The following is a 27,056-nucleotide window of genomic DNA, read 5'->3' as shown; positions in this document are numbered from 1 at the left end:
GGCCTTCTATTCCATTTATTCTATCTATAGCAAAAACAGGGCTTGGGGCCAGGGGCTGATGGGACTAAGAAATATTGAGCACCTACGAGACAGTTTACATTTGTCATTTTATTTGATTTTTTCAAAAAAGTGGGTACTGTGAAGTCAGTATTACTAGGTACTTTCTACAGATGAAGCAACAGATTTTTAGAAAAGTTTACTAAATGTTTCACAACAGATAACAGGGTAATCTCCTGTGCAGAAGAACAGGAACTGCATAACTCATAAGTAGCAGAGCAGGGACTGGAACCTAGGTCTATCTGATTTTTCACGATGCTTTGTTCATTATATTCTGTTCTTTATAGAATAGAAAAGGACAAAGAATAGGGGGCATGTGACAGTCTAGCATGGGACCTTATTTTCCCTGAGGTACAGTGATGTATGAATACTCATGGAATCTCAGATTTCCTTCCTTTTAAAAAAGTATAGCAAAACAAAAGCAAGAAAAGGACATTTCAGTGCAATTCATAAATACAAGTGTTTTAAAAACAGTAAAAATGTAAAGGTTGAAGATTAAAATCAGTATCATTGAACAGGAATGTCAGAGTGAGAAATAGTGCTAATATTGAAAGAGAGTCAGTAAAATAACTAGAGAACAACCAGAGAAATAACTTCATAGCAAAACTTGGAAGTGATTCTATGTATGTAACTTTCCTGTTTCTCTCACTAAATGTACAAATGGAATATTGGGAGGTGAATAATAAATCACTTGTGGGTTTTAAAATTGAAAACACATGTATTACTGACACTGACTTAATGTGATTTGATTATTATGTTATTACACAAAGAAATTCGCAGACATTGGTTAGTACCTCAAGCTTTGGAAAAGACTAACATTTTTGTTGTGTACATAGAACAGAGCGGCCGTTTCTGGGGAAGGGAAAGAGTGGGAGGTACTTGGGCAAACAGGCTGCTCAAAATAAAACTGTGACAGGATGCACACTGGCCTCGTGTTTAACCATTTCCAAGCCGGGCCTTAAAGTCTCCTAAGATTTTTACCTGAACGGTGTCTGCTGATCAAGATGTGATCTGAGAGTGTAATCCTCTTTGTTTCACATGGCCTGTGGGATTTCTCTTCTTTTCTCCAGCTTTCTTTCCTCTAGAAAACTCATCTATCTTGTATGTGTTTTCTAAATATTTCTAATTTTCTCTAAAATGTTAAATAATATTCTAATAGGCAATGGTTATTTAATAAATATATAATATTCTTTGGTAGCTGTCAGTGAATGAAAATAAAGTATTTTAAGCATGAGTTGGTTGGTTTTTTTTTTTTCCCTGAGTCTCTCTTAGTGCTTAGATCTAAGCAGTGTCATAAATACTGGGAAGGCTCCATTTACAACTATTCACTGAGCACCTTCTCTGTGTAGGTACACAAGGTACTGTGTACCTGAATACACAAAATTTTCAAGACAGTGTTTCTGCCCTCATCTACCCAGAGGAAGGTGGTAGAATGCTCTCTTTACCATCTTCACTACTTTTGTTTCTACTTTAGCTATGATGGGAAAGGCATATTTCAACATAAAAATGCCTAGAAATTATCACATAAAGTAGAAAATATGAGCAAGAAAAAGATTATGTGATGATTCATTTTTTTTTTTTGGATGTGGGCCATTTTTAAAGTTTTATTGAATTTGTTACCATACTGCTCCTGTTTTATGCTTGGTTTTTTGACCTCAAGGCATGTGGAATCTTCGCTCCCTGACCAGGGTTTGAGCCTACACTCGCTGCAGTGGAAAGCAAAGTCTTAGCCACTGGTCCTCCAGGGAAATCCTGGGATGATTCACTTGCCCCTTGCCCTGGATGGAGTCAGAAGGCAAGATGGCACCTGAGAGGTAGGGAAGGGAAGGGGAAGAGTGGCGAGGACCAGTGGACAGAGCAGGAGAAAAGGAATGAAGGAGATCAGAAGAAGAGAGACATACAAGCACTCAATGGAGGTGTCTCTACTGTTAAGGCCAATCTGAGAAGAAATGTAAGGACCGTGTTGTCTCACCCTCTGAATGCCACAGGGGTTTGGGATTTCCTACAGTAAGGTTGTGTTCTTCCTGGTAATGGACTGGGTCTTGCATGTCCTTCCAGATGATTCACCTCAGGGGTAGAGTGGTCGGTCAGAAATATGTTCCTATTTTCAGGACTATAGAACCACAGAGATCTAAAAACAAGCTTATAGAGGCCTGTACCTTAAAAAAAAAAAGTGAATATACATTTAACTTACTAGAGCTGTAGAAAGACCTGCTCAAGAAGAAGTTGTGGAGATGCACTAGGCAAGGAGTCAAAGTGGAATGACACAGAAATGCACAAATAAGTAGTATACGAAGTGTCTGGGCTGAGGTTTATCTTCCTTCCGTCTTCTTTGCTCATTAGCCCTAGACAGCTCAGAGTGAAGAGTTTAACTGCTGTGCCTGAAGGAAGGGGTGATGGCTATGGAATCAATTCAGCTAAGAGAAATTCAGCTGGAGAGATCCAGAGAAAATCTGTCCTCAATCATCTCAATAGCTCATCTTTCCTTCTGTCTCCATCTCTTCCCTTTCCTTCTTCCTTCCTTCCTTTCTTTCTCTAAACATTAAATAAGGGTTTAGTAGCAGCAGTGTTAGTCACTCAGTCATGTCTGACTCTTTGTGACTCCATGGACTGAGCCCGTCAGGCTTCTCTGTCCAGGAGGATTCTCCAGGCAAGATTACTGGAGTGTGTTGTCATTTGCTTCTCCAGGGGATCTTCCCAACCCGGGGACTGAACCTAGGTCTCCTGCATTGCAGGCAGATTCTTTACCATTTGAGCTACAGGGAATCCCCAAATAAGGGTTTACTTTGGTCTAGACACTGGGTGGTACTGGGGGTGCAGAAATTATGAAGACATGGCCTCTTCTTTTAAAGACTTCCCTGTCAAGAAGGAAGCTCATTCCTGTTCCTCCACAGCAATAATAGTCTAAAACCGTTAGCCTGGCTTGGGAGGGTGATACTGCACTCTCTTGGGACCCCCAACTGCCCTTCTAACAGGCAGCTAGTGTGCCTGGGGTCTCTAGGAGCAGCTATGACACCATGATGGTTCTTGTTCCATCTTATGCAGGTGAGCCATGTTAACACTGCTCTACTTGGAGACTCAGCCAGAGGGGTGGTCAAGCTAGGCAGAACCTACAGACCATGATAAAAAAGTGTAATACCATGTGATATCACTTATACACAGAATCTTAAAAATGATACAAATGAAGTTAATTACAAAACAGAAACAGACTCACAGACTTAGAGAACGAACTTACCTGGGGGGAAGTTTGGCAGGAAGGGACAGTTAGGGAGTTTAGGATTGACATGCACACACTGCTATATTTAAAATGGGTAATCAACAAGGACCTACTGTATGGCACAGGGAACACTGCTTAATGTTATGTATTAATAACAACCAATTCTTGGCAAAAGAATTTGAAAAAGAATATATACATGTACATACATATATATGTATATATATGTGAATCACTGCTGTACACCTGCAACTAATACAACATTGCTAATCTATATTAAACTATATTCCAATATAAAATTAAAAGTTTCCCAAAAAAAGTGTAATTCCAAGGGAAAAGCCTTTGGTCTAGAGTGAGATCACCAGGCTCAAGCCTTGGTTCTCCAGTTCTGATAAACCAAAATTAATCCACATGGAGCATATTCAACAAAGAGATTAGTGGAATGTGTAAGGCAATTGCAGTCAGAATGCAAACATCATCTGGAAAAAGTTACTTAACCAATCAATGAATATCTTAGCTTGACTTAGTTTGCAATTAGATAGGCAATATCAAACATACAGATTCTGATGGAAGGGGCAGAAGAAACAGTTTAAAGCTTGGGGTTCTATCTCAGAGGAGCACTCTCTACTTTGGGGAGAGCTGGAAGTTGGGGTGGAGAGGCTGAGAGAAGAGATGGAGGATGGTGAAAAGTCTTTTCCATCCTTCTCAGCGGTTGCTGGTGTTCTGTGCTGGGTTCCCACAGCCAACCCCACCTCCAACTATATTTAGCAAAGCAATTATTCATTTGTATCAGAATTGCCATATTTACTTGTTCTCACCGCTGAACTGTTAGTTCCTTGAGGGTAGGAGCTATGCCTTCAGTTCAGTTCAGTCACTCGCTCGTGTCCGACTCTTTGCGATCCCATGAACCGCAGCATACCAGGCCTCTCTGTCCATCACCAACTCCTGGAGTTTACCCAAACTCACGTCCATTGAGTTGGTGATGCCATCCAACCATCTCATCCCCTATCGTCCCCTTCTCTTCCTGCCTTCAATCTTTCCCAACATCAGGGTCTTTTCAAATGAGTCAGCTCTTTGCATCAGGTGGCCAAAATATAGGCGTTTCAGCTTCAACATCAGTCCTTCCAGTGAACACCCAGGACTGATTTCCTTTAGGATGCCTTATTGGCCTGGCTTGCTGCGATTCATGGGGTCGCAAAGAGTCGGACACGACTGAGCGACTGATCTGATCTGATCTGATTGATCTTTTAATCCCGAGCATTTAACGCAATGGAGTGAATTAAAGAAGGTATGAAAGTCGAAGAAAACATCATTGATTTGGTAATTTTGATCCAGAGGATCCAGTTCTCCAATTAAAAAAAAAAATGAACTAATAATAGTTATCCCTATTTCAAGTTTATAAGCAGAGAAGCAGCATACCAAAATTTTAAGGAACTTAGGAACTTAGGTTTTAAAAAAAACCAACACAACAAAGAGCTAGAACAAGTAGAACAGGAGACATCTAAGAGTTCCCACCCATCTCAGTAACTGATATTGTTTCTTTGACTCCCATAATAGAATTAATTTAAAAAAAAATCAGGTTCTATCTTTACTGAGGAAAGTGTTTTAAATTCTCCATTTACTGCAAATAAACCTCTGTTAGTTGTTTTCAATGATACGCTTTCTAAAGAATTAATGAAATGAATGTCAAATCATTACTTTGACAGCTTGTGTGTTAGTCACTTAGTCATGTCCAACTCTTTGCAACCCCATGGACTGTAGCCCACCAGGCTTCTCTGTCTTTGGGATTATCCAGGCAAGAATACTGGAATGGGTTGCCATTTCCTTCTCCAGGGGATCTTCCCGACCCAGGGATTGAACCTGGGTCTTCTGCATTGCAGAAAGTTTCTTTACTGTCTGAGCCACCAGGGAAGCCTGGTAGCTTGTGTAGGATATGTTCTTTTTTTTCAAGCATATGTGCTAAGCCAGCTTTCCCAATGTATGGAAATCAGCCTCTTTCTTAAAATGCTGGGCTCAAACTCTCAGTAAAAACCAAAATCTGCCCAGCTTCTTCAGAGTCCTAGAGAACATCCCTCTGGTAATGACAAGCCACAGTCTGCCCTCTTGATGACCTGGTTGGGCTGACAGATTTCACACTGTTTAAGAATGAAAAGTGAGGGTTGTGCGCTCTGGAGACCCTCCGGAGCAATTCCTCATAGTGTCAGAAAGATCACAATAGGGCGTGAAGTTCAGAAGTTCAGTTAAGTTTAAGGTCATTCACCCTGGAAAGTTTTCATTAACTTTATTTTTTCTCTTTCTTGTACAACCCAATGAATGCTGCAGTTGCAAATTTCTCAGCATGACTTGATCACAATCCACTCAAAATTATGCCAAGAATCTGCTTTTTAAAGCTATGCTGTCAAAATCTGCAGCCCTAGGAGGCTTAGATAATTCAGAAAGTATCTGATTTTCAGTAAACGGATTTCTAGCTATATTGAATTTCAGATTCTTTCAGGAGCTCCAATTCTGAAATATTTTTCTTAAAAGCAACCAAACTTTCTGAAAGTTACTGTAAAAATACTTTACCAACTTTAAGCCAACAAACTTTGTCGTTAACAAGCCACAATCAATAAAACTATAATTATAATAAAATAGAATACTTTTATAATCATTTTAGAAGCCATAGAGCTAAATGTTTCATATTTAAGATACTTTAGAACCAAATGCTATCACTGATAAATACAAAACTCAAATTGGATTAATAACTACCTGTTAGTCAGCAGTGAAGAGCTTAAGAAACAACTAAACTCAAGTGCTACTGGATTTATGAGATCAAAATGGAAGGCACTTGGGAAACGTTGGGGGGCATTTTTGAATGTCACAACGCCAGAAAGAGGCTGAATGGAATTTAGAGGACGGGAGCCAGGAATGCTGGGAGTCCTGAAGTGTGCAGGACAGTTCCACACATCAAAGAGTTGTCCGGTATCTTGTTCCAAATTTTCAATGCCTACTGAAGTACCCATGGAGGTGAAAATTCTGCTTATAACTAATTATCTGAACCTAGAACTTAACCCTGTTTCCTTGTTTTCCATATAAGCACAAAGTATTCTTTTGTGCTTATATGTAAAGTACAAATTAATAGTTTGTGCTTTACAATATAGCTTAATATTCCCTTGTCAGGAATGCAACTACCATGCAAATTAAGGGAGGAATGTAATTTTGGCAGGGAGAGGTGGACAGGACTCTATCAGCAGTTGTTCTCAGGAAATCACCAGTGGCAAGACTGCTTACAGTAATGGGTTGTGTTACTGATATACACACTTGTTGCAGTCTCTAGTAGTAGCTACATTCACAGAATCATTCACAGCGATTCGGCACGTGGGTGCAGTATCTGACTACATCGTGGTGCCTTCTAAGGAGGTTATCCCTGGGCATTTACATATGAAAACATTATGTAATGTTTTCATTCAATGTGGCTTGTCTTGTCTTTTTGCTTTATAATACTGCCAGGACCTTGGATTGATTTTTTTTTTTTTTAATTTATGTGAACAAGTAGGCTATGGACTTCCTATCAAAATAGTACAGGAGGACATTATAAATTATGTGCTGTAAAATAGAAGCCTTGAGTCTGAGAAGGTTAGAAGCCATTCTACCATGTGAAAGCCTAACTGGTGAAGGTGGTAAAGCAACAGACTCCAGTCCTGTAAGAAGGTCCTCGTAAGGATGCAGGATGTGTCTTGTTCCAAGCAAGAATGAAGGTCAGAGCCCCCCATTTTCACTCATCCAAGGGGCATTATTATGGTCTTTACTATATCCTCTTACACAACTATTTACTTAGTATCTTTCTTTAAATCAAATGAATTCATTTTTACTTAAATGTACTTAAATCAATTTGGTATCAATAAAAAATAGATTTCATGCACTAGTTACATTTTCCTTAGTACATTAAAATAAATGTTACTATTAAAGGAAAAGAAAAAAGCTTATTCCTATAACAGTAAGATCTTACGTATCCTTTGATATGTACATTGTACTTTGGGAAATTGTGTTATAAGTGATATATACTAACAAAGGCTATAGGCTTGGAAAACACAATTTAAGGGTAAAGGATGATTTAGTCGTATATGTTAATTTTCTTTATTTCTTAGGAAAAAACGTATGTTCTTTTTGCTAAAATATATCCTAAATATTGTATTTCAAGTGTTAGCGCTTTGTCACAAATATGAATACTTTAGAATGGAATATATGTTATATGATACCTGTACCACATAATGTTGCTAGTCTTTATGAAAATATTCTTTACTGAACTCTTATTTGAAAGACTTCTTGTAACAAGGCAAATCGTCAGCCACTGTTGTCAGCATATTACGTACAAATTAACTATAGTAAAAATAGAATACACCATCCATAGCAACAAGTCTTTTTGAATAAACACCATAAATAATTTGTTTATTCATTCAACAAATATTTGTCAAGCCTTTACCAAGTGTAAAGCACTGTTCAGGACATTAGGATACAGCAGTGAAAAAAATAAATCTTATTTCCTTATGTGACTTTTATTTTATCGATATGAAATGAGAATAAGCAAAATTAATTTTCATTAATTCTGAGAAGGAAGCCTAAGTTTGGCATCAGGGGATGTGCATACATGATACTGCCATTTGACATTTAATTCTATACAGTTAAGTGATTTTAATGTTCTTTTGTTTAATGTCTTTTAACAATATACTGTTTTGTTGAGCTCACATAGCTCAGAGGCACAGAAACAAACAACCTAATCAAAAAATGGGCAAAAAATCTAAAAGACATTTCTCCAAAGAAGACATTGCTGCTGCTGCTGCTAAGTCGCTAAGTCGTGTCCAACTCTGTGCGACCCCATAGACGGCAGCCCACCAGGCTCCCCCGTCCCTGGGATTCTCCAGGCAAGAACACTGGAGTGGGTTGCCATTTTCTTCTCCAATGCATGAAAGCGAAAAGTGAAAGGGAAGTCACTCAGTCGTGTCCAACTCTTAGCGACCCCATGGACTACAGCCTACCAGGCTCCTCCATCCATGAAATTTTCCAGGCAAGAGTACTGGAGTGGGGTGCCATTGCCTTCTCCAAAAGAAGACATATAGAGATAACCAATAGGCAGATTTTAAAAATGTTTAGTATCAGTAATTATCAGACCAATGCAAATTCAAACCACAATGAAGTATCACTTCACTCTGTCAAAACGGCCATCATCAAAAGTCTACAAACATTAGATGCTGGAAAGGGTGTGGAGAAAAAGGAGCACTCTTACACTGTTGGTAGGAATATAAATTGGTGCAGCCAGTTACCATATAATGCTGTGATCCCATCCCTTGTCATATATCTGGAAAAAACTATAATTTGAAAAAATACATACATCCCAATGTTCATTGCAGCACTAGTGAACAGTAGCCAAGACACTGAAGCAACCTTATTGATGGGTTATCGATGGGTTCATCTGTATCCATCAACCGATGAATGGATAAAGATGTGGTATACATATGTTGTTGTTTAGTTGCTAAGTAGTGTCTGACTCTTTTGTGACCCCATAGGCTGTAGCCCGTCAGGCTCCTCTTCCATGGGATTTCCTAGGCAAGAATACTTAGGGTTGCCATTTCCTTCTCCAGGAGATCTTCCCAACTCAGGGGTCAAATCTGTGTCTCCTGCATTGGCAGGCAGAGTCCTTACCACTGAGCTACCAGGGAAAGCCTATATATATGGATGGATAATATATATATATATGGATGGACCTAGAAATTATGGATGGATCTAGAAATTATCATAGTAAGTGAAGTAAACCAGACAAAGACAAATATCATATGATATTGCTGATATGTAGAACCTTGAAAAAAAGATACAAATGAACTTATTTACAAAACAGAAATAGATTCACAGATATAGAAAAACTTATGGTTACTAAAGGGGAAAGGGGGGAGGGATAAATTAGGAGTTTGGAATTAACATATACACACTACTATATATAAAAGAGGTAACCAACAAGGACCTACTGTATAGCCGAGGGAACTATACTTGATATTTTGTACTAACCTATAGCATAAGGAAAAAGAAAAAAAAAACCTATATACACAACTGAATCACATTGCTGTATACCTGAAACTAACACAACATTGTAAATCAGCCATACTTCAGTTAAAGATACATATACACACTATTTTATTGATGCTTTGCATATATGTCTCTTCTCCTTTTAAAATTCCACTCCACAATGTAAGAAATGGAATTTAAGAATTCCTTAATGCTTCAGCTCAAGTTTTCATTTTTCACATGTAATTTAAATTGTCCTTAAATCACCTTGAGTCACACTTTCTTATTATTCATGCCATTAATATCATTGGTAAATGATTATCAGAGCCTCTTAATTGTCATTTAAAGAAGTATAATGTTCCTTCTCTTAATCTTCTCTATTTAAGACCTTAAAATATAATACCAATGGGTGATTTAAGGTGGTAAAAGCTGTTAAATAGGTAGTTAAAAAATACTCTAGGAGAACATTCCTATCATATGAATACAGTGACATTAATTTCCATACAGTGGGTGTTTCTCACTTATTCAACTATTAATATTAGGTGAGATTTATTCATTATATTATTCTGTTAGTCATTTCCAACCAACTGAAATAAAAACCCACAGTTTTTAGATTATTTTCAAGTCTCAGGTGGTACCATTGGTCTGTTCAAGTTGAGAAAAGGAAATTTTAAAAATAAAAAAGCTAAACTCACAAAGATTGTTTTGAAGTTCAAGTTAATAATTGCTGTTAAAAATAATTGACTCTGACGCCTTCTAAGATTCTGAGAGATCATAAGTCACTGAAGAAAAACCAAGTTATGCCCAAACAGCTTATATGTTAGGAGATTTTGGTTGTTATAATTCTTTCAAAACAGGTTATCTGTGTTTGGCAAGTCCCAATTAAGAGAATATTCAACTGGCTAGAATATGCTTGTCTTTTGATATATTAATCAATCCTTATCTTTTAAGTAATTTCCTCAGAGGTATTATCACTTATTTGTCTCTGAAAATAATTTTTTATATGAAGATAAAGATGCTTTGGCAGTGGTATCAAGAGCAGTGTTGACATTTTGGAAACCTAATGAGACCTAGGAAAAATAAATGTGATAGAGAAAATGCTCTAAGACGTTCTTTAAGAGAAGAAAGTTTGTTGTTTGTTTCCTTTCCACTGTTGGAGCTAAGCCATCAAAACAGTGCCTGACACATAGTAGGTGCTCAATAAATAACTATTGAGTGAATGTGCGTGCTCAGTCCTGTCTGACTCTTTCACTACCCCATGGACTGCCGCCTGCTACGCTCCTCTGTTCATGGGATTTCCCAGGCAAGAAGACTGGAGTGGGTTGCCATTTCCTACTTCAGAGGATCTTCCTGACTCGGGGATCAAACCTGCCTCTCCTGTGTCTCCTGATTTGGCATATGGATTCTTTACCGCTCTGCCACCTGGGAAGCCAGTTGAGTGAATAAGTCGATGAAAAAGAGGATCCCAGCAGGCTCAGTGTGTCTGGAGACCTGCCTAAGGAGGATGCCATCCTTATCAAGGAGGGTGGTGGGAAGCCTTCCACCAGAGAGTTACAGGGGGATCATCCTTTGAATCTACTGTGTGGCTTTGCAACCTGACTGTGTCCCACACAGCTTTGTGGACTTCTGACTCTTCTCAGTGCTTCCACCGCCTCTTATGCCAACTGAAGATAAAAATAATTAACAGAACCTACCACTGTGTCAAGAGGGATAAATAGAGCTGTACATAAAAAGTGCTCAGCACATAGAATGCTTTCAATAAACATCAGCTAATTTTAGAGTTACAATGATACATTTTATTTTGATATTGGATTGAGATCCTGCACTTTCTATGTAACAGTTTAAAATAGAATTGGACATCAAAAGCAATATATGCTGTTTTTGTAAGGCTATCTTTAAAGAAGTCTTGCTGTTAGTTATAGAAGATTGGACTAAAGGTTCTAAAGTGGTAGAGAATGCATTTTCACTGTACAGCCAGGAATCACTGGCCATTTCATTGTAATTCAGTTTTAATATTAAGAAGAAGAAACCACTTGCTGTCCAAGGTACAAGGAAGGAGAAAATGTGTTTTTCTTTGCACACGGACTTTCAGTGACTCTCCATTTTATTATTATTAGTTTTTTTACAGAGTTAACGACAAACTAGTATTCAAGATAGCCTTTGGTCTAGTTCTAACCAATCCCCATGGTTCAGTAAAAGTTCAGCCTAATTTTACATTAATTCTAATTACATGTTCTTCAACTGTGCAATTCCCTCCCTTCAACACTATACATTCACTCTAGGAGTTGAAGACATTCACCTTTAAAATGAACCTAGCCTTTCCCCACTCCTGGTCTTTATTTTGAATGTACTTAAAAAAAAATGTCCATTTATAAAAATCCAACCACTGTCCAAGTACCAATGCCAATTTCCCCATGAGGTCCTTCACCAGAAAGTCCAGTGCTTTCTCTCTGAGAGCCTCCTTGGCACCTGTCAGTTTATCTGGTGTTAATTTATCTGGTGTTTGTCTGAATTGTGTGCCAGCCTTTCCACAAATGTTTTGTTTATCTTTTATCTCCTATAGCTCATGTCCTGGCACTCTTTACATTCTCAATACATGCTTAATCTAGTTTATCTTTTCTTTTTTTTTTTGAAGAGACTTACTCCAGGTCTTCCAAGGAGAAGGTTTTTTGGATGGACTTTTTGCTTCCTGGTGTTTACCAAGAATTATCTCCAAAATAGAAAATAAATCAAATTGAGTAAGACACAAAATGAAAGAATGAGAAAAGAAGAAGACAGGAGATGGGGGACTTGATTTTTTCACTTGGCAAAGATTGTCAAAAAATGGTAGGCAAGAGAGGGAAAGGGGGTACTAGAGGTTGCAATCTAAGCTAAGGTTAAGTTCGTTTACTTGACGACTTCTTGGTGACTCTTGAGAGAGAAGGTGCTAGAAATCTTCACGTTGCCTTAGGATCCACAGCCACTGGGGGAATAAGAGCCAGGAGGGAGCATCTTCCAGCCCCTGCCTAGAAGCAAACTAGCCACAGCCACTGCTGTCCTCATGTGACGAATTGGTTCCTGTGGGTGGTTGTGGGCTGGGTGTACAAAACAGAAGTAAAACTTGTTTTCACGGCTGGATTTTCCTTCCAGATTGTATTACTCACAGAGCACAAATAAACCCAAGAAAGGGAGAGGAGTCTTTGACAGGAGATTATAATTTTCTTTGTTTTCAGTTTTGTACTGTGTAGAGATATGGGAGAGTTGGGGGTGGGGCAGGAATGGGGGCAAGCTTATCCATAAGGATCCACACCATGAGAAAAAGAGAAGCAATGACACAGACTAAGCTGTCCAAGGTAGGGCCCGGTGAACATGTGGTCACTGGGATTAATTTCCCTTTTGGTGGCACCACAGCTTTGGGACCACAGTTGCTGAGGGCAGGTGGCCAGGTGGCACACAGAATTATCTCTCTGGGCCATAAACGCATGGCTGTTAAGGGTCTTCTAGTGACCTGTCTCCACCACCCTCCACCTTGCTTCCTACTTCATGGAGAGACTGAAAGTCACTTGGTGGGAAATTCCTTACTATTTTGCTATAAAACCTATAAAACTTCTGACTCTGCAGCCATTCTTTGTTTCCTTTTCTCTTTGTTCTATTAGACAAGCTGCCTTTTTTTCTAAATCCCTCTATTACCTTTCATTTTGGACATTTTGCTCTGTTGGGGCCCTGGGCAGGTCATCCCCAAATGTGCCTCAGTGGCATATTGCTTATTTCGAATTAAAGTTACTTAGGAAATGGCCAATGTAAGAGAGATGCTCTGATTCTCCTCTCTGTGTCCATGAAAGCAGGAAACCAATCTTTCATGGGAAAGCGGTGCTCCCTGTATCTGGAGGTAGAAAGGCACACTTCTCACTGGAGACGGGGAATTTGGGCCGAGAAACCTGCATGAGTAAACCTTGGTCCTTCCTTAGTTTACAAGCCCAAACTCTGTTCAGATTCTTCACCTAACTGGGCACCTCAAACCTAGCTTTCTTCACCCTGTCAATTCCTCACAGACATATTTTGTATAAAAAGTATAAAAATAAGCCTTCTTTGGCCACTTCATTGGTTCCATTTCTAATTGTCTGGCAAGCCCATGAATTAAAATTTGTTTCTTTTTCTCCTGTTCATCTGTCTTATGTCCATGTTATTATTAGTCCAGCCACAAGAAGTCAAGAGGGATAGAGGGGAAAACTCCCCCTCTCCAACAACTCCCAGTTAGGAACTTTCTCTCATATATTCCATCGTTCTTTCTCAACCAGATCATTCTCACCATAATTTCATCATGCTTAAATGTCTTGCAAAAACAAAACAAAAGAAACGTCCAACCCCATGTTTCCAGCTACCATTTTCTCTCTACCACTTTATTTACAACAATACTTGGGAAACAGATGGGTCAGATATTGCAAATATCAATAAATATTTGCTGCAAGAATGAAAAAGTGAATGCTGCCTAGCACAGCCACCCCCTAAAATGGTCTCCAAAATTTTAAAAAAATTATTAGAAATTAAAGAAATTGCATTTAGAAAAAAAGAACAAATATGCAAAAGAATGAAAAACTGTAAACGGTTAATAAATCACTCTCTTCAATATAAGTCAAATGTGTTTATGTATTACAGATTCTTCTCAAGCATTTCTACATGTGGTCACAGAGAAATAGGAATATGAATAACAGCAATAATAAAAGCCTACTTTTATTGAGGGTCTGTACTGTGGTGGGTACTGTGCGAGTGCTTTATACACATTTACTCATTACCTTTCACAATAACCCTATGAGGTCTGCACTCTTCAATCCTTTTCCAGCCCAGGAAGTTGGAGAACAGAGAGGTCTGGGCAGTTGCTACTGCTAGAATCCAAACCAAGGCACCTGGGTCCCACCACATTCAGGGGGAAGCTTTAATTTTTTGTCTCATTGCAAGTGGTTAAATTTGTTCTATATCTTTAAGGGAATGTTTAAATAAGGAACGGCTGTGTGACTGCGTGGAAAAACAATGTCAAAAGGCCTGAATCCTGGATCTTAACTCTTTGATTATCATGGAGTGAGTCACTGGGCCTCTCTTTTTTGTCTGCTGTTTTTTTTGCTTGTAAAACTGATAAATGGGGCTGAAAGATCTCTTGAGTGCCTTCATTTAAAAGCTTATATATGCAAAGTGCTGTTTAAATGTGAATTAGAAGTTTGGTTTCATGTTCTTTGGAATAAACTTCATTTTTAAAGGACAAGCCATCATTGCGAAGTACCACACATGGCTTCCATAATCTCCCAATCTCATAACTTCCAATCAGATTTCCAAGGAAGCCTAGCAAATAATGTTTTCTAGACAGTGGGAGCCACTTCATTTTCTGCGTCCTGATAGTACTTTATTTAGAAAAAAAGGTACATGCTCTATTTCTGGTCAACATTGAGTTTTTTTTCTTTTTAATAATTTTTTTTGCCCTGAATATGAAAGGAATACATGCTTGTGACATAACAACAGAAAAAGGAAAATAATAAGCACCTAGAAATAATCCCTGTTAAAATTCTGGTGTGTTTTTAAAAACACAACTGAGACCTTCTTATAAGATATGCAATTTGCATCCTGCTTCTTTTTACTTAGGGTATTATAAACATTTTCAGAAACTGTCTTTCAATGATGCAGTTTGCATGACAGGAAATAACCAATTCCCCCTTGAGAAAAATTAAAGCAACTGGTGGCAGCCTCAAATCTGACTTAAATTTGTCACAATAGTGATTCCATTTCCTTCTTGGGGACAGTTGACAAGTGTCCTCAGCTGTCACCACCACACCCTTCTCTTTCTTATCGAAGCACACAAGGTCAGGTGATGAACTGAGCAATTTGTCACTCAGCACCATCTGACAGAATGTAGGAATATTGAAAAACAGTTGAATAGTTGCAAAGCCTAGTATTTAGGTGTATAAATACAAATTTCCAGTTAAGTTATAGAAACATTTGTTCAATGATACTGAAGCAGTTTCATAACAAAAAGGGAATTGTTTAAATGTACTATAAAAAAGAAAATAACGATTATAATGCAAGAAAAATATTTACTATTGTAATTGGCACTTAAAGGTACTATATGGCATACACGACTGCCTTTGAATATTAAAATTCATATATATATAAAGAAGAATTATAGCCCAGTACGATAAAGAACTTGTACTCTGGCACTGTATTTTTGAGGTTTGAATTTTGGCTAACAAGTTATTTCCTGGGAGAGTTGTTTCTCATCTTTGAGCTTCAGTTTCCTGGTAGCTCAGATGGTAAAGAATCTGCCTGCAATGCAGGAGACCCAGGTTGGGAAAATCCTCTGGAGAAGGGAATGGCTACCCACTTCACTATGCTTGCCTGAAGAATTCCGTGGACAGAGGAGCCTGGTGGGCTACAGTCCATGGGATTGCAAAGAGTCGGACACAACTGAGTGTCTAACACTTTCATTTTCACTTTTTCCTCATTTTAAATAGTAGTGCCTACTTCATAGGGATCTTGTGGGGATTAAATGAGTCAACCTACTTCATAGGGATCTTGTGGGGATTAATGAGTCAACCTGTGCAAAGCATGTAAAGCAGTATCTAGAACCTAAAGGTTCCACACATCTTAGCTATTATTATTGTTGATGATATTATCATTTGATATGTGTATGGCATAACTGACTTACATCAGTGGTTTCCAGATACCCATGGAAGAGCCAGGTTTGCTGCACCAGATCACTTCAGCTTGTTTTGAGGATATACTATCTGGAGATTCAGGTTCAAGGTGTTTGCAGTTACAGTGTGATGGATACTTTCTTGAATATATGGTGGGAGCACAGAAGTAGGAATAATTAGCTTCTTAGGAGGGCCAAAATAGTCTTCATAAAGGTCATAATACTGCATGAGGGCTTGAGCAGTGAATACAGACCCCCTCTCCCTATCTGTGGGTTCCATATCCTTGGGTTCCACATCCATGGGTTCTGCATTCGTGGATAAGGAGGGTGGATACTGTCAGGGATTTGAGCATTCACTGATTTTGGTATCCATGTGCGTGGGGCTCCTGAAACCAATCCTCTGTGGTCCCCAGGGAGAAATGTAGATGTCTCCTAGGAGAGGAGGTGCCCAGTACAGGGGTGCACTCAGCAGAGACAGTAGATAGATCCAAAGTCTGACTACGTTTACAGTGGACCTACTAGGAGCCAGATGGGCTGTAGGACACATTGATTTCATGTACCTCTCACCTCGTCCCAGTGAAGCTGGTGTTACAATGTCCTTCCACCTGTGTGGACATTAAGTAGTTTGGGTACCTCTCCCAGGCTCACAAAAGATGTAAGATTTAAACTCGGGTCTGACTTGAAAGTTAATTGTCTTTCCATCAGTCTCTTCTGTTGACCATGGTTCAGTGTGCATGGGGCTCTGGCGGGCAGCCACAGTAGACCCTACAAAGAAGCAGCCTGCAAGGGTGTGAAGACCTCTCATTTCTATGCTCACAGCAGCCCTCCTGTGCTTCTCGAGCTTGGGGAGACTGCAGCCTTGGGGAGCCTTGCATGAGATGGCTCCAGCGCCAGCCGCCTGCTTTCTGGGCCGGGGATTAAGCGCCTCCCAGGTTAATGTTGTGGTGGCCGTTGTTAGGCGCAGTGACACTGGCCACCTTCCCTTGGGACTTTCCTTTGTAATTGCTGCCACTTTTCTCAGGCATGGGTTTCACTGCCCTCTCTCCTAAGGTTACTTATCAGTAATAAACCACCCAGGTGCCCCAAGGCAATTTAGTTTGCTAGCTAGAAAGAAAACAAGATTTTGATCTTGTGTGTTAACCCTGAGATCTCAGTTTGGAAACACACAAAAGATTTTAAGGATGGAAACACTCTATTTTCCATATATGTAGTTCAATGGGGATCATGGTGAGGCTTTCAGAACTTTTGAAACTCCGAGGGTAGACTGGTAATCAGAGGACATAACCCCTCATTTTGTTTACTAATGAAGTCACAAGAGATCGCCTGTGCCTGCTTCTGGGTAGAAGGTTGAATTTAATGTTATTTAACAAACAAGTCATTCTAGCTCAGTGACTCAGAAGGAAACTTCAGTCAAAAGAAACTTGACTTGCTCCTACTTCCCTCTATATTTTACTGTCTCCAGAAATCCAAAGACGCCACTTAACGCCAGAAATACTCCTGGTGGGTTAGGGTTTTTCTCAAGGAAATGCTGCAGTAGAAAATTACCATTTCTGTGCTGTTTTCAGGTGAGTTAGCAAACCCTCTGGGCTCTGACACAAGGAGCCACGTTTGTACCAAATAGAATCCTTGAGGGGAGGGAGGAAGAGGGGGCAGGTATCTGAACTGAGGTGTCTAAATTGTTTCTCACAGAGGAAACAAAATTGCTGGTGAAACTTCCTTCCTCGTGGGCTTTATCATCCACCGTCTTATGCTTTGCTAAATCAAGAATATTGTAAATTGACACTCTAGGAACATGTGAAGAAAGTAGTTGATTTTGTGATACCTGTCCTGGCCATATGGCTCGTGGATGGATGTGATTCCCAAGTGGAGCGTCCAAGACAGGCTTCTTTCCCCTGCACTCCAGGCCCTTATTTCCAGCTTTGCACTGGGTATTTCCACCTGGACTATTCTGCAAACAACGTGTCCCAACTGAGCTCACCATCTTTCCCCCATTCCTGTCCACTTTCCTCACCAATGACTTCACCTCTTGTCTTCAGTACCAGCATGCTTTATCTCCTCTTCTCCATGTCATCTCTAGATTTACATCTTCATTTCTACTGCCATCATCATATGCCGCCTGACTATATTTCTTTTGGGAACATTGGGACTGTTCCTCCTAACATATGGATGTGAGTTAATTTCCTGAAACACTATTTTATCCACATTTTTCTTACAATTCTCCAGCAATTCTCTTTCCTTAGTAATCAAGTTCAAATTCTTTATCTTGGCATTCCAAGCCTTTTCATTTTCTCTCTAGTCAACACACTACTACTTTTGGGCCCTTCTTCCTACTCAGTGACTTAACGTCTCCCATGTCAGTCCAGTTTCACCTCTAGGCAATTTCTGAACCAGCCAACACTCCGCCTTATCTTTTAGATTTCAGCACAAGATCATAAACCCCTCTTCTCCTGCTCAGGGCACATCAGTAATCTTTGCCTTCTCTTGTCTTTGATTTACTGTCCATGTCAACTATTTGAGAACTAATTCATTTATGGCCTTGTATGGTCTTTGGCTTAATGGGTATTTGTCTTAGCCATCTAGTAATGTTGTTGGGTCTTTGAGGCTAAAGGAATATCTAAAGGTTTCTTTTAAACACTCAGAATCTTTAGCCCTGGGATAGATACTGTAGGTGCCACCCTGCCACCCCACAGTCCTTGTGGGCTAGAAAGGGATTATTAAGATATCTGTGTTCAGTGAATCTGGCAGACTTTGGTCCATTGTCGTCTGAGACAGGAGCTAGCCATCATGTAAAAGGTGGTTTCAGCCCTGTGGTTACTGGTGTGGTTCAGGGCACCCTGGCCTCATGGCCTGTTTGGCATAGAGTGAGAGTTTGCTGAATGAATGGATAATAGCCCAGAGGAAATACTGGGCTTATGGATTCAATTTTCTGTTTTTTATCACTCAGATAAAAAATAAATTTGTTAAATGATGTTGGCCATGTTAATAGAAGGCAAGGGCTATTTTCTGTTCTGGCTTTAGATGGTGAAAACTGTTTCTTTTTGAATATAGCTTTCCCCAGACAGTCAGAGATAATGCATGGATCCTACTTGAATACCTCATCCTCCAATAACATGTATATCCAGCTGAGTAGATTGGGTGATGACTTTTTCCTGCTTCCTTAGGTCCTGAAGCCCTAAACCCTGGCCTCCGTGTGCAGCCTTCCTTCACATCATTATTGCTTCAGAGCTGCTCAGGTTTTAGATCCTCCAGAAAGCCTCTCTCATTTCCCCAGACACAGTTGATTCTTCCTTTCTCTCACTTCCCCAAAGTTTATTCCTCTCTCCTCAGAATCTTGTTTACACGTCAGTCGTGTCCAACTCTTTGCAACCCCGTGGACTGTAGCCCTCCAGGCTCCATTGTCCATGGGATTTTCCAGGCAAGAATATTGGAGTGAGTTGCCATTTCCTTCTCTAGGGGACCTTCCCGACCCAAGGATCGAATCCTGTCCCTTGAGTCTCCTGCATTGGCAGGCAGATTCTTTACCACTAAGCCACCTGGGAAGCTCACTTTTGTTCTATACTCATGTATTATTATTAGATGTATTACATCACATCAAAATGTATCCTTGCTTATGTCTCTGTAAAAGGACTTCCTTGGTAGCTCAGTTGGTAAAGAATCCGACTGCCTGGATCGGGAAGATCCCCTGGAGAAGGGAAAGGCTACCCACTCCAGTATTCTGGCCTGGAGAATTCCACGCAGTCCACGGGGTCGCAAAGAGTCAGACACGACTGAGCGACTTTCACTTTCACTTTCACATCTCTGTAAATTCTTTGAAGCCAGTGGCTATGTCTCCTGTATCTTCGTACTTTTGGTGCCTGGCACACTGTTTACCCTAGGAGGCAATCTACCAATGGCCAGTGATGAATAGTGACAGGGAACGAGGGAAACAAGGCAGACACCATCAACTCTGTCTTCTGCGATGCAGTGGCATTTCGGTGGCTAACCATCTTATGGGTCTGGCCCTTCCGCATCTGAAGTGCTGGGAGTCTGCAGCCAGAAACCCTGAGTGTCCCTCATGGAGTATGTTCCAGGTGAGTCAGCAGGCACCACAACCACAAACAGTGCCTTGACTTTCTTCCAGAGGAAGGCAAATATTGAACTCTGAAATTGTGGGGCGTTACCTTGGCATTGGAAAAGTCTGAACTGGTCCCAACTAGCGCCTTCCTACTCTGTTTGGAGAGCTCAGGGCTGGGGTTCAGGACTGGTGGGGTATCATGCTCTGAGCATGACTTCTTTCAAATCACAGTAACACTTTTTAAAAGAATGTTTCTATTTTATTTTCTGTTTTTAATTTTTTTGGCTGCCATGTGGCATTTGGAATGACTGTTCCCTGCCCAGGGATCGAACCTGTGCCCCTTGCAGTGGAAGCATGGAGTTTTAACCACTGGACTGCCAGGGAAGTTCCTATTTTTTGTTTTTTAAATTTTTCTTTTATTTTTAGAAAATTGAGACATAACAGCATAGAGCATTGTGTGAGTTTAAGGTGTACAACATGCTGATTTGATACCTTTATATATTACAGTATGATTACTACCATAGTGATAGCTAACACCTCTATTCCTTCCCCTAGTCATCATTTCTTTTTTGCGGTGATAAGAGTTCAGACCTAGTCTCTTGGCAATTTTGAAGTATATAATACAGTATTGTTGGTTAAAATCACTATGTGCGAGTGTGCTTAGTCCCTTAGTCGTGTCTGACTCTTTGTGACCCCATGGACTGTACCCTACCAGGCTCCTCCGTTCATGGGATTCATGGGTAAAGAATCTGCACACCAATGCAGGAGACATAAGAGACTCGGGTTCCATCCTTGGGTCTGGAAGATCCCCTGGGGGAGGAAATGGCAACTCGCTCCAGTATTCTTGCCTGGAAAATTCCATGGACAGAGGAGACTGGCAGGCTATAGTGCATAGGGTCACAAAGAGTTGGACGCGACTGAGCAGGTATGCATATATAGAGATCTCCAACAAGAACCTTCTGTATAGCACAGGTAACTATACTCAGTATTTTGTAATAAGCTCTGAGGGTAGAGAAGCTGAAGGAAAAAATATATATAGCTGAGTTGCTGTGTTGTACACCTGAAACTAACACATTGTAAATCAACTGTGTGCTGTGCTGTGCTTAGTCGCTAAGTTGTGTCTCACTCTTTGCGACCCCATGGTCTGTGGCTAGCCAGGCTCCTCTGTCCGTGGGATTCTCCAGGGAGAAATACTGGAGTGGGTTGCCCTGTCCTCCTCCAGGGGATCTTCCCAAACCAGGGATCAAACCCAGTTTTCCTGCATTGCAGGCAGATTCAAGTTAAAAAAAAATAAAAAACAAACATGGGAAAAAAGTTATCTTTCAGAAGTTTACTGACAGGCTGTCACCATCTGCTAGGAAATCTCTCTTAGAAAATGGAATTTATAATCAAATTGTCCCCCCCTCTTTTAGATGGGGATATCATTTAGCACCAGATTTGTAACATGCAAGGTGGCTTTTGGTTGACAGTCCTTATGTGAATGTATTTTATATTTCTGCAGGGTGTAATATGTTTAGATGGAAGATTTTGATAAAGCATTTGGGTCTCTGGGTCACTTATAAAGGTTAATATAAACATGTTTGCAAATATTCTATTTTGGAAATCATAATCAAAGGAAAATATCTTGGTAGCTCTACTAAAATTACCTCATGCTTGTACAGCTAAAATTGCCCCGTGTGGAGAGGCAGGTCTAGAGGAATATAACTTTAAATATCAAGATTAACAAACTAACTAATAGGGAAAGCCAATTAGCCAATTAACCTATTACTGCACAGCCCCAGGGCTGGTCTGGAGCTCCAGGTTCTCTGTGGCAACTGTTAGCTAGTGTCCTAAAACCTCCAGCTGATGCCCCTTCTTCCCTTCCAGCTCCACAGTCACTGGGCATGTTTGCTTGGTATGTCACTTCCTTTGCTGAGCCCACATGGAAATCACATCATGTTGCTCTGAAATGGTTGCCACGGGAACATATCCACCTAGTTATTATCTATTCAGGCTCCTGATTATATTAAGCCAGGAGACAGAGATGCAACAGGGGTCGCAGAAGCCACCTGCTCTGCATAAAACTGTAATTGCTTCTGCGACGTTCACCTCTGTGGCCACCTGTCTCTCTGAACACTCTTCTCTACATTTTCTCCTCTCTTGTTTTCCCCCAAACAAAGTCAGTAAATGAAATTAGTATGTCGGAAATCAGCCTGGGGATAATGTGAGAAATTACATTCCTTACCCTTCTGCTTCCTTTCAGTCCTCTGTTTTAGAACCTCAAGTGGAATAAAAATTATTGTCGCCTTTTTTCTCATTCCATTCTGTCCCTCCATACTTAGATGTAAAGAGGAGTCTTTTAAAGTCTGTGATTCCCGATTCCCACACAATGGTGCTGAAACCAGTTTCCTGCTACTGATCCAGAGTAGCTTTGAGAAATTCATATAGATGCCTCTTTTCTAAATGGTATAAAATATAAACAGGAAATGAAATTGGCTATTAACAAGTAATTTTATCTCACATGTCTATTGATCTGGGTGAATTTCTTATGAGGAGGATTTTCTGATCTTTACTCTCAGATTGCAGGTAACATAGGAGGGGTGTTGGCTTGGAGTTCTCTTTTTGTAGGAAAAACCATATAATCCATTGGCATTGTAATTTATTGTCCAAGCATGGATATTATGGTATTTGAAAGGTAGCATTATTAATAAGTATGCCTAGACAACAGGTACAAATTAGGGTTATCGCAGGCAAAGCAGGTATATATTGTCACCTTATACATAGATGACAGGTAAATGATTACCATAGTACTCTGCCCTCAAAGAATATGGGGAAAGGAGCACCTCTTGAAGAAGAATATTTGTGCATTTAGAAATTATAATTGTGGAGTTTAAAATCTGGATCAGCAAGAGAGTTTCACTTTGGCTTATCCTCCTACTGTATGTAAATTTGGTTAATGTGAGTCCATTCTTAAAGTCATGGCACCAAGGAATGAAAAGAAAAAAATGTTGTTAACAAAGGAAAATAGGCTGGATTGAATTTATCTATAGAGATATCATAAACTCCTTTACCTCAATTAAAAAATCTAACTTAAAGGTTGGTAACTTTTTTTTTCTGTAAGGGGTCATGGTCTTTGTTACAACTGCTCTGCCATGTAGGGTGAAAACAGCTGTAGACAACATATAAATGGATGGGCATGGTTGTATTCCAGTAAAATCTTGTTGACAAAACAGGCAGGGTAGTGACACAGATTTGGTGCATTAGCTACTGTTTGCCCATCTCTGTTTGAGTTCTGTTTTAATACCTAGAAGCTGTGTTCTGATGGAAGGGCAGTTATTTTAGATATGAGTTCTGATGTCTCCTGTCCTATTGTGACAGGTTGGGGTTGTGGCTAATGGGAGAAGTACATGGATCTTACTACTTAGTGCATGTTTTTGCTTGTGCATGTCTCAGCCATTCAAGGCATAGCTGAGGTGGGTGGTAGAGGGTAAGCTGTCAAGGACACACTGGACAGGGAATGGCAGCCACGCGGTTCTCAAGAAGTCTTATAGGAGGAAGGTTGCAGGGATGCAGACACAGGGAAGAGAGGTTATGGTGATAGTTTTACCTGTATTTTTTTTTTTTTTTTTTTGTAAGTCCTAGATGAGATTCTTGGGAGAGTTTACAGAACTGAAGGCACTTGAGGAAAATGGGTCTGTGCCTATTCTTGGATAATTTGACTCAAAATTAAGGTAAATTACATTAAAAAAAATCACTTGAATTTGGTACTTATGGTGTAGAATTGGAATCAGCTGGTAAAACTAAAATTTTTTGAGGAAGTCCCAAAATATTCTTAGGGGTTTATTTTACATTTTTTATAAAGTTATATTTAAAATGCTTCCCTATAGGTGGAAAGCAGACACTAACAACTCAGGCATACCACAACATGGACAAGGATGAGATCAAAGAGAATTAAGTAGATTGTATACTATAAGGCAGTAGGAGATATGACACATATATCCTATGTGACTCTGTATAACACAGATAGCCACGCATCTGCTGCTACTTAGTGACAAGCTGCTTTAGTTGTAGACCAAGGAAACTGTGGAGAGTGACCACAATAATGTCACTGCTTCTAGATAATGGAATGGGTAGTATCACAAATAAGGAAAAGTCTCAGAGGGCTTCAGTTCTGTCTGAGCTGCTCAGTTAAATGAAGAGGATGATTGACATTTATAATTATTTAATATTATCTTTTTGAGGAGACCCTTTATTCAGTAAGTTAACAGGAGCTACTAAAAGGTCAACAACTATCAAGAGAATATCATTTAGGAACTTGGAGTCTATGTAGGGATGAGGTTTTTTTGTATCTAGGAGAAAAATTGAGATAACTTATAAAACAAAGTACAGCAAAGGCAAATTAATATTGCCTTAGCATATGTTACTGATAAAAAGAAATGAGTGAAACGGTTGTCAGAGTGGAGTGCAAACAGACGAGAAAGGGAATTATAAGATGGATGGCCAACACTGCCACTCAATGGGTGGGAGGTCACGCACAACAGGCGAGGTGAAATAGGGATGGAGGACAGAGAGCAGCCTGGGTCAGGGGAAGGAGGCTAAGGTTGGGTCTAGGTGCCAGGAAGATCCTGGCAGATCCACAGCAGAGGGAAGACAGGAAAGCACCTGGTTACAGATCATCTATTATATTGTGAATAATATAACAATGAAATATTATCTACATTGACTTTCTGTTGAAATTTTTTCTACATTCCAATTTTTTCAGCTTAAAAAAGTAAAACAATGTGTTGAAAAATCTAAGTGTTACAGAAGCCTAAGATGCAGACAGTTAAATATTCCATAGTTCCACCTGCAAAGATAACCATTATTAGCAGTTGATGTTGCTCATTAATACTAGAATAAATAAATTTTAAAAAAGAGTTTATCATTTGGAACCTTGGAATTATAGGGGGAAATGTCTCCTATTTTCCTATTTTGTTCATCCTGTATATTAGAACCCATGACATAACATCTCATTTACTATTGAAAAGAGGTTTTTTGGTTATTTTCTGCCTCTACCCCTCAGTATGTGGTGCTGTTGAGGGTCCTGGTCTACATGGGACAGTAAATTAGGCCCTTGCTCATCCCTATACTCCTTGGTGAAGCCATATGCCTGGGACCTGGAAATCCATACAGGTTAGAGGCTGTCTCAAGGGGTAACTTCCATGGGTACCTGGAACAACCCATTCAGGGTTATAAGGAGGGGTTAAGAGACACTGTTGGCTTCCCTGGTGGCTCAGCAGTAAAGAATCTGCCTGCCAAAGCAGAAGATGTGGGTTTGAACCCTGGGTCAGGAAGATCCCTTGGAGGAGGAAATGGCAACCCACTCCAGTATTCTTGGCTGGGAAATCCCATGAACAGAGGAACCTGGAGACTACAGTCCATGGGGTTCCAAAGAGTCAAACACAACAGTGACTAAACAACAACAGCAACAACAAGAGACACTGTTGGAGCTCTTCATAGGCTGTGACCAAAATTGCATTAGTCTAGTGACTTGGATTCTATCCTCTAAAATGCAATTTGGGGGGAATGGGTGAGGGAGGTTGTCTGTAGTATGGAAAGAGTTACTCCAAATCTCTGTGTCTCTGAAAGAACTGCAAAAACAGATATTGCACACTGATATGGGAAGTGAACAAGCCAGGAGAAATACACTCCTGTCCATCCTTCATTGATCTTGGGAGGATCTAAGGATCAGAAATAGCAAGTTCCAGTTTCTTCTAGTAATTTTCAGGGGTCAAGATAAATCAAATTACATCTTGAGTTAAGCTTGTTTATGCCAAAGAAAAGTAATACTTTGTGGGTACAACCCAGCACTTTGAAATTTATGGATGGGAAGAGATATGAGAACCAAATACTGAAAACCTTGAAGTAAGTTGTGAAATATATTTATTTCTCTTCATTCCCTACCCCCCAAGTCCAAAGTGAAGGATGATTGTAATAAAAGACATGAAACCTGGAGTGGTGACTGTTACTGGTTTGGGTTTCCAGAGGAACCTGAGATTAAGAGAATTATGAGCCAGAGGTTGAGCAAATCTACAAAAGAGGAATAAAATAGAAAGTGGAAAGGTAGCAATAAATGAACTTCTTAAGTAGTCATAATGGAGGAAGCAGCAGCAAGAATAGACTGAAACGAATTTGCCATGATGAAGAGTTCTACCAGAAGAACTGGTAGAACTGCAAGAAGGGACCTCAGAGACTTAGATTAGATAAAGAAGGGAAATTAGATAATGGATGGTTACTAAGGGCAGTGGTAGAATAGGTTTCCCTGTGGAGTTTTTAAAATAAAATAGAATCTCATCTGGTCTCGTCCTGGCTGAAGGTGGAGAGAATGTCCTGGATAGTGAACGGAATCGTTTCCTTGTATAGGGCTTCATTGTTTTGAAGATTTACGTTTTTCAAGCTGACACGACTTCATTGGACACCCCACTGCCGCCCAAGCTCTGAGAGGTAGGGCTGGGCGGAATGACTTCACTATGAAGGAAATCTAAAGACCAAGGGTTAATTTGCAATTGGGAGGGGAGACACAGAGGAAGGAAGGCAGACCTCCGAGGGTTTTGAAGTTCAGAGGGAAGTGAGAATTTTTTTTTTTTTTTTAAAGGAAACGTTTGTTCCTTTCCAGGTACACTTGATTACTCACTGTTAAGGAGGCGGAAGTCGATGAATGGGTAGGAGCCGCGGCGTTCAGCAGGAACCCCCGTCTGACCCCTCAGTCGTACATCTCCTAGAAAACAAAATCCAAACAAATGTTTGAAAACGTTGCCAAGTGTATTCACTTTTCCTCTGTAAATCCTCTTACCCACTTATGTCACTGGAACCAACACCAAATATCAGGAGCAAAATGATTCCATTCACCTTGTTTAAGACAGCGCTATGTGGAAAGGGATATTTAACGAATGCTGAGCGTAATGGACTTGGCAATATTCTAACCAGTGAAGCAGCGTGCCGTTATATCGTCTGGAAGATAGGTCTGTGAACATTTTGGTAATTTACAAAGTTCCATAGTTTTTTTATTCTTCCTATTG

General features: G+C 39.9%; 1 protein-coding gene across 3 annotated transcripts in view; it reads right to left on the bottom strand.

The window, feature by feature from the left end:
• PDE7B (phosphodiesterase 7B) overlaps window positions 1–27,056 on the bottom strand; it is a 348,202-nt gene that overhangs the window by 64,057 nt on the left and 257,089 nt on the right. For all 3 annotated transcript variants that reach the window (XM_027551638.1, XM_027551637.1, XM_027551639.1), the window contains one exon: window positions 26,672–26,755. In XM_027551638.1, coding sequence (XP_027407439.1) covers window positions 26,672–26,755 — 84 coding nt within the window. The remainder of the gene's footprint in view (window positions 1–26,671; window positions 26,756–27,056) is intronic.

Source organism: Bos indicus x Bos taurus, chromosome 9 (assembly GCF_003369695.1).
Source record: "Bos indicus x Bos taurus breed Angus x Brahman F1 hybrid chromosome 9, Bos_hybrid_MaternalHap_v2.0, whole genome shotgun sequence".
NCBI classification, from domain to species: domain Eukaryota; kingdom Metazoa; phylum Chordata; class Mammalia; order Artiodactyla; family Bovidae; genus Bos; species Bos indicus x Bos taurus.
This window is presented reverse-complemented; position numbering and strand designations above follow the sequence as displayed.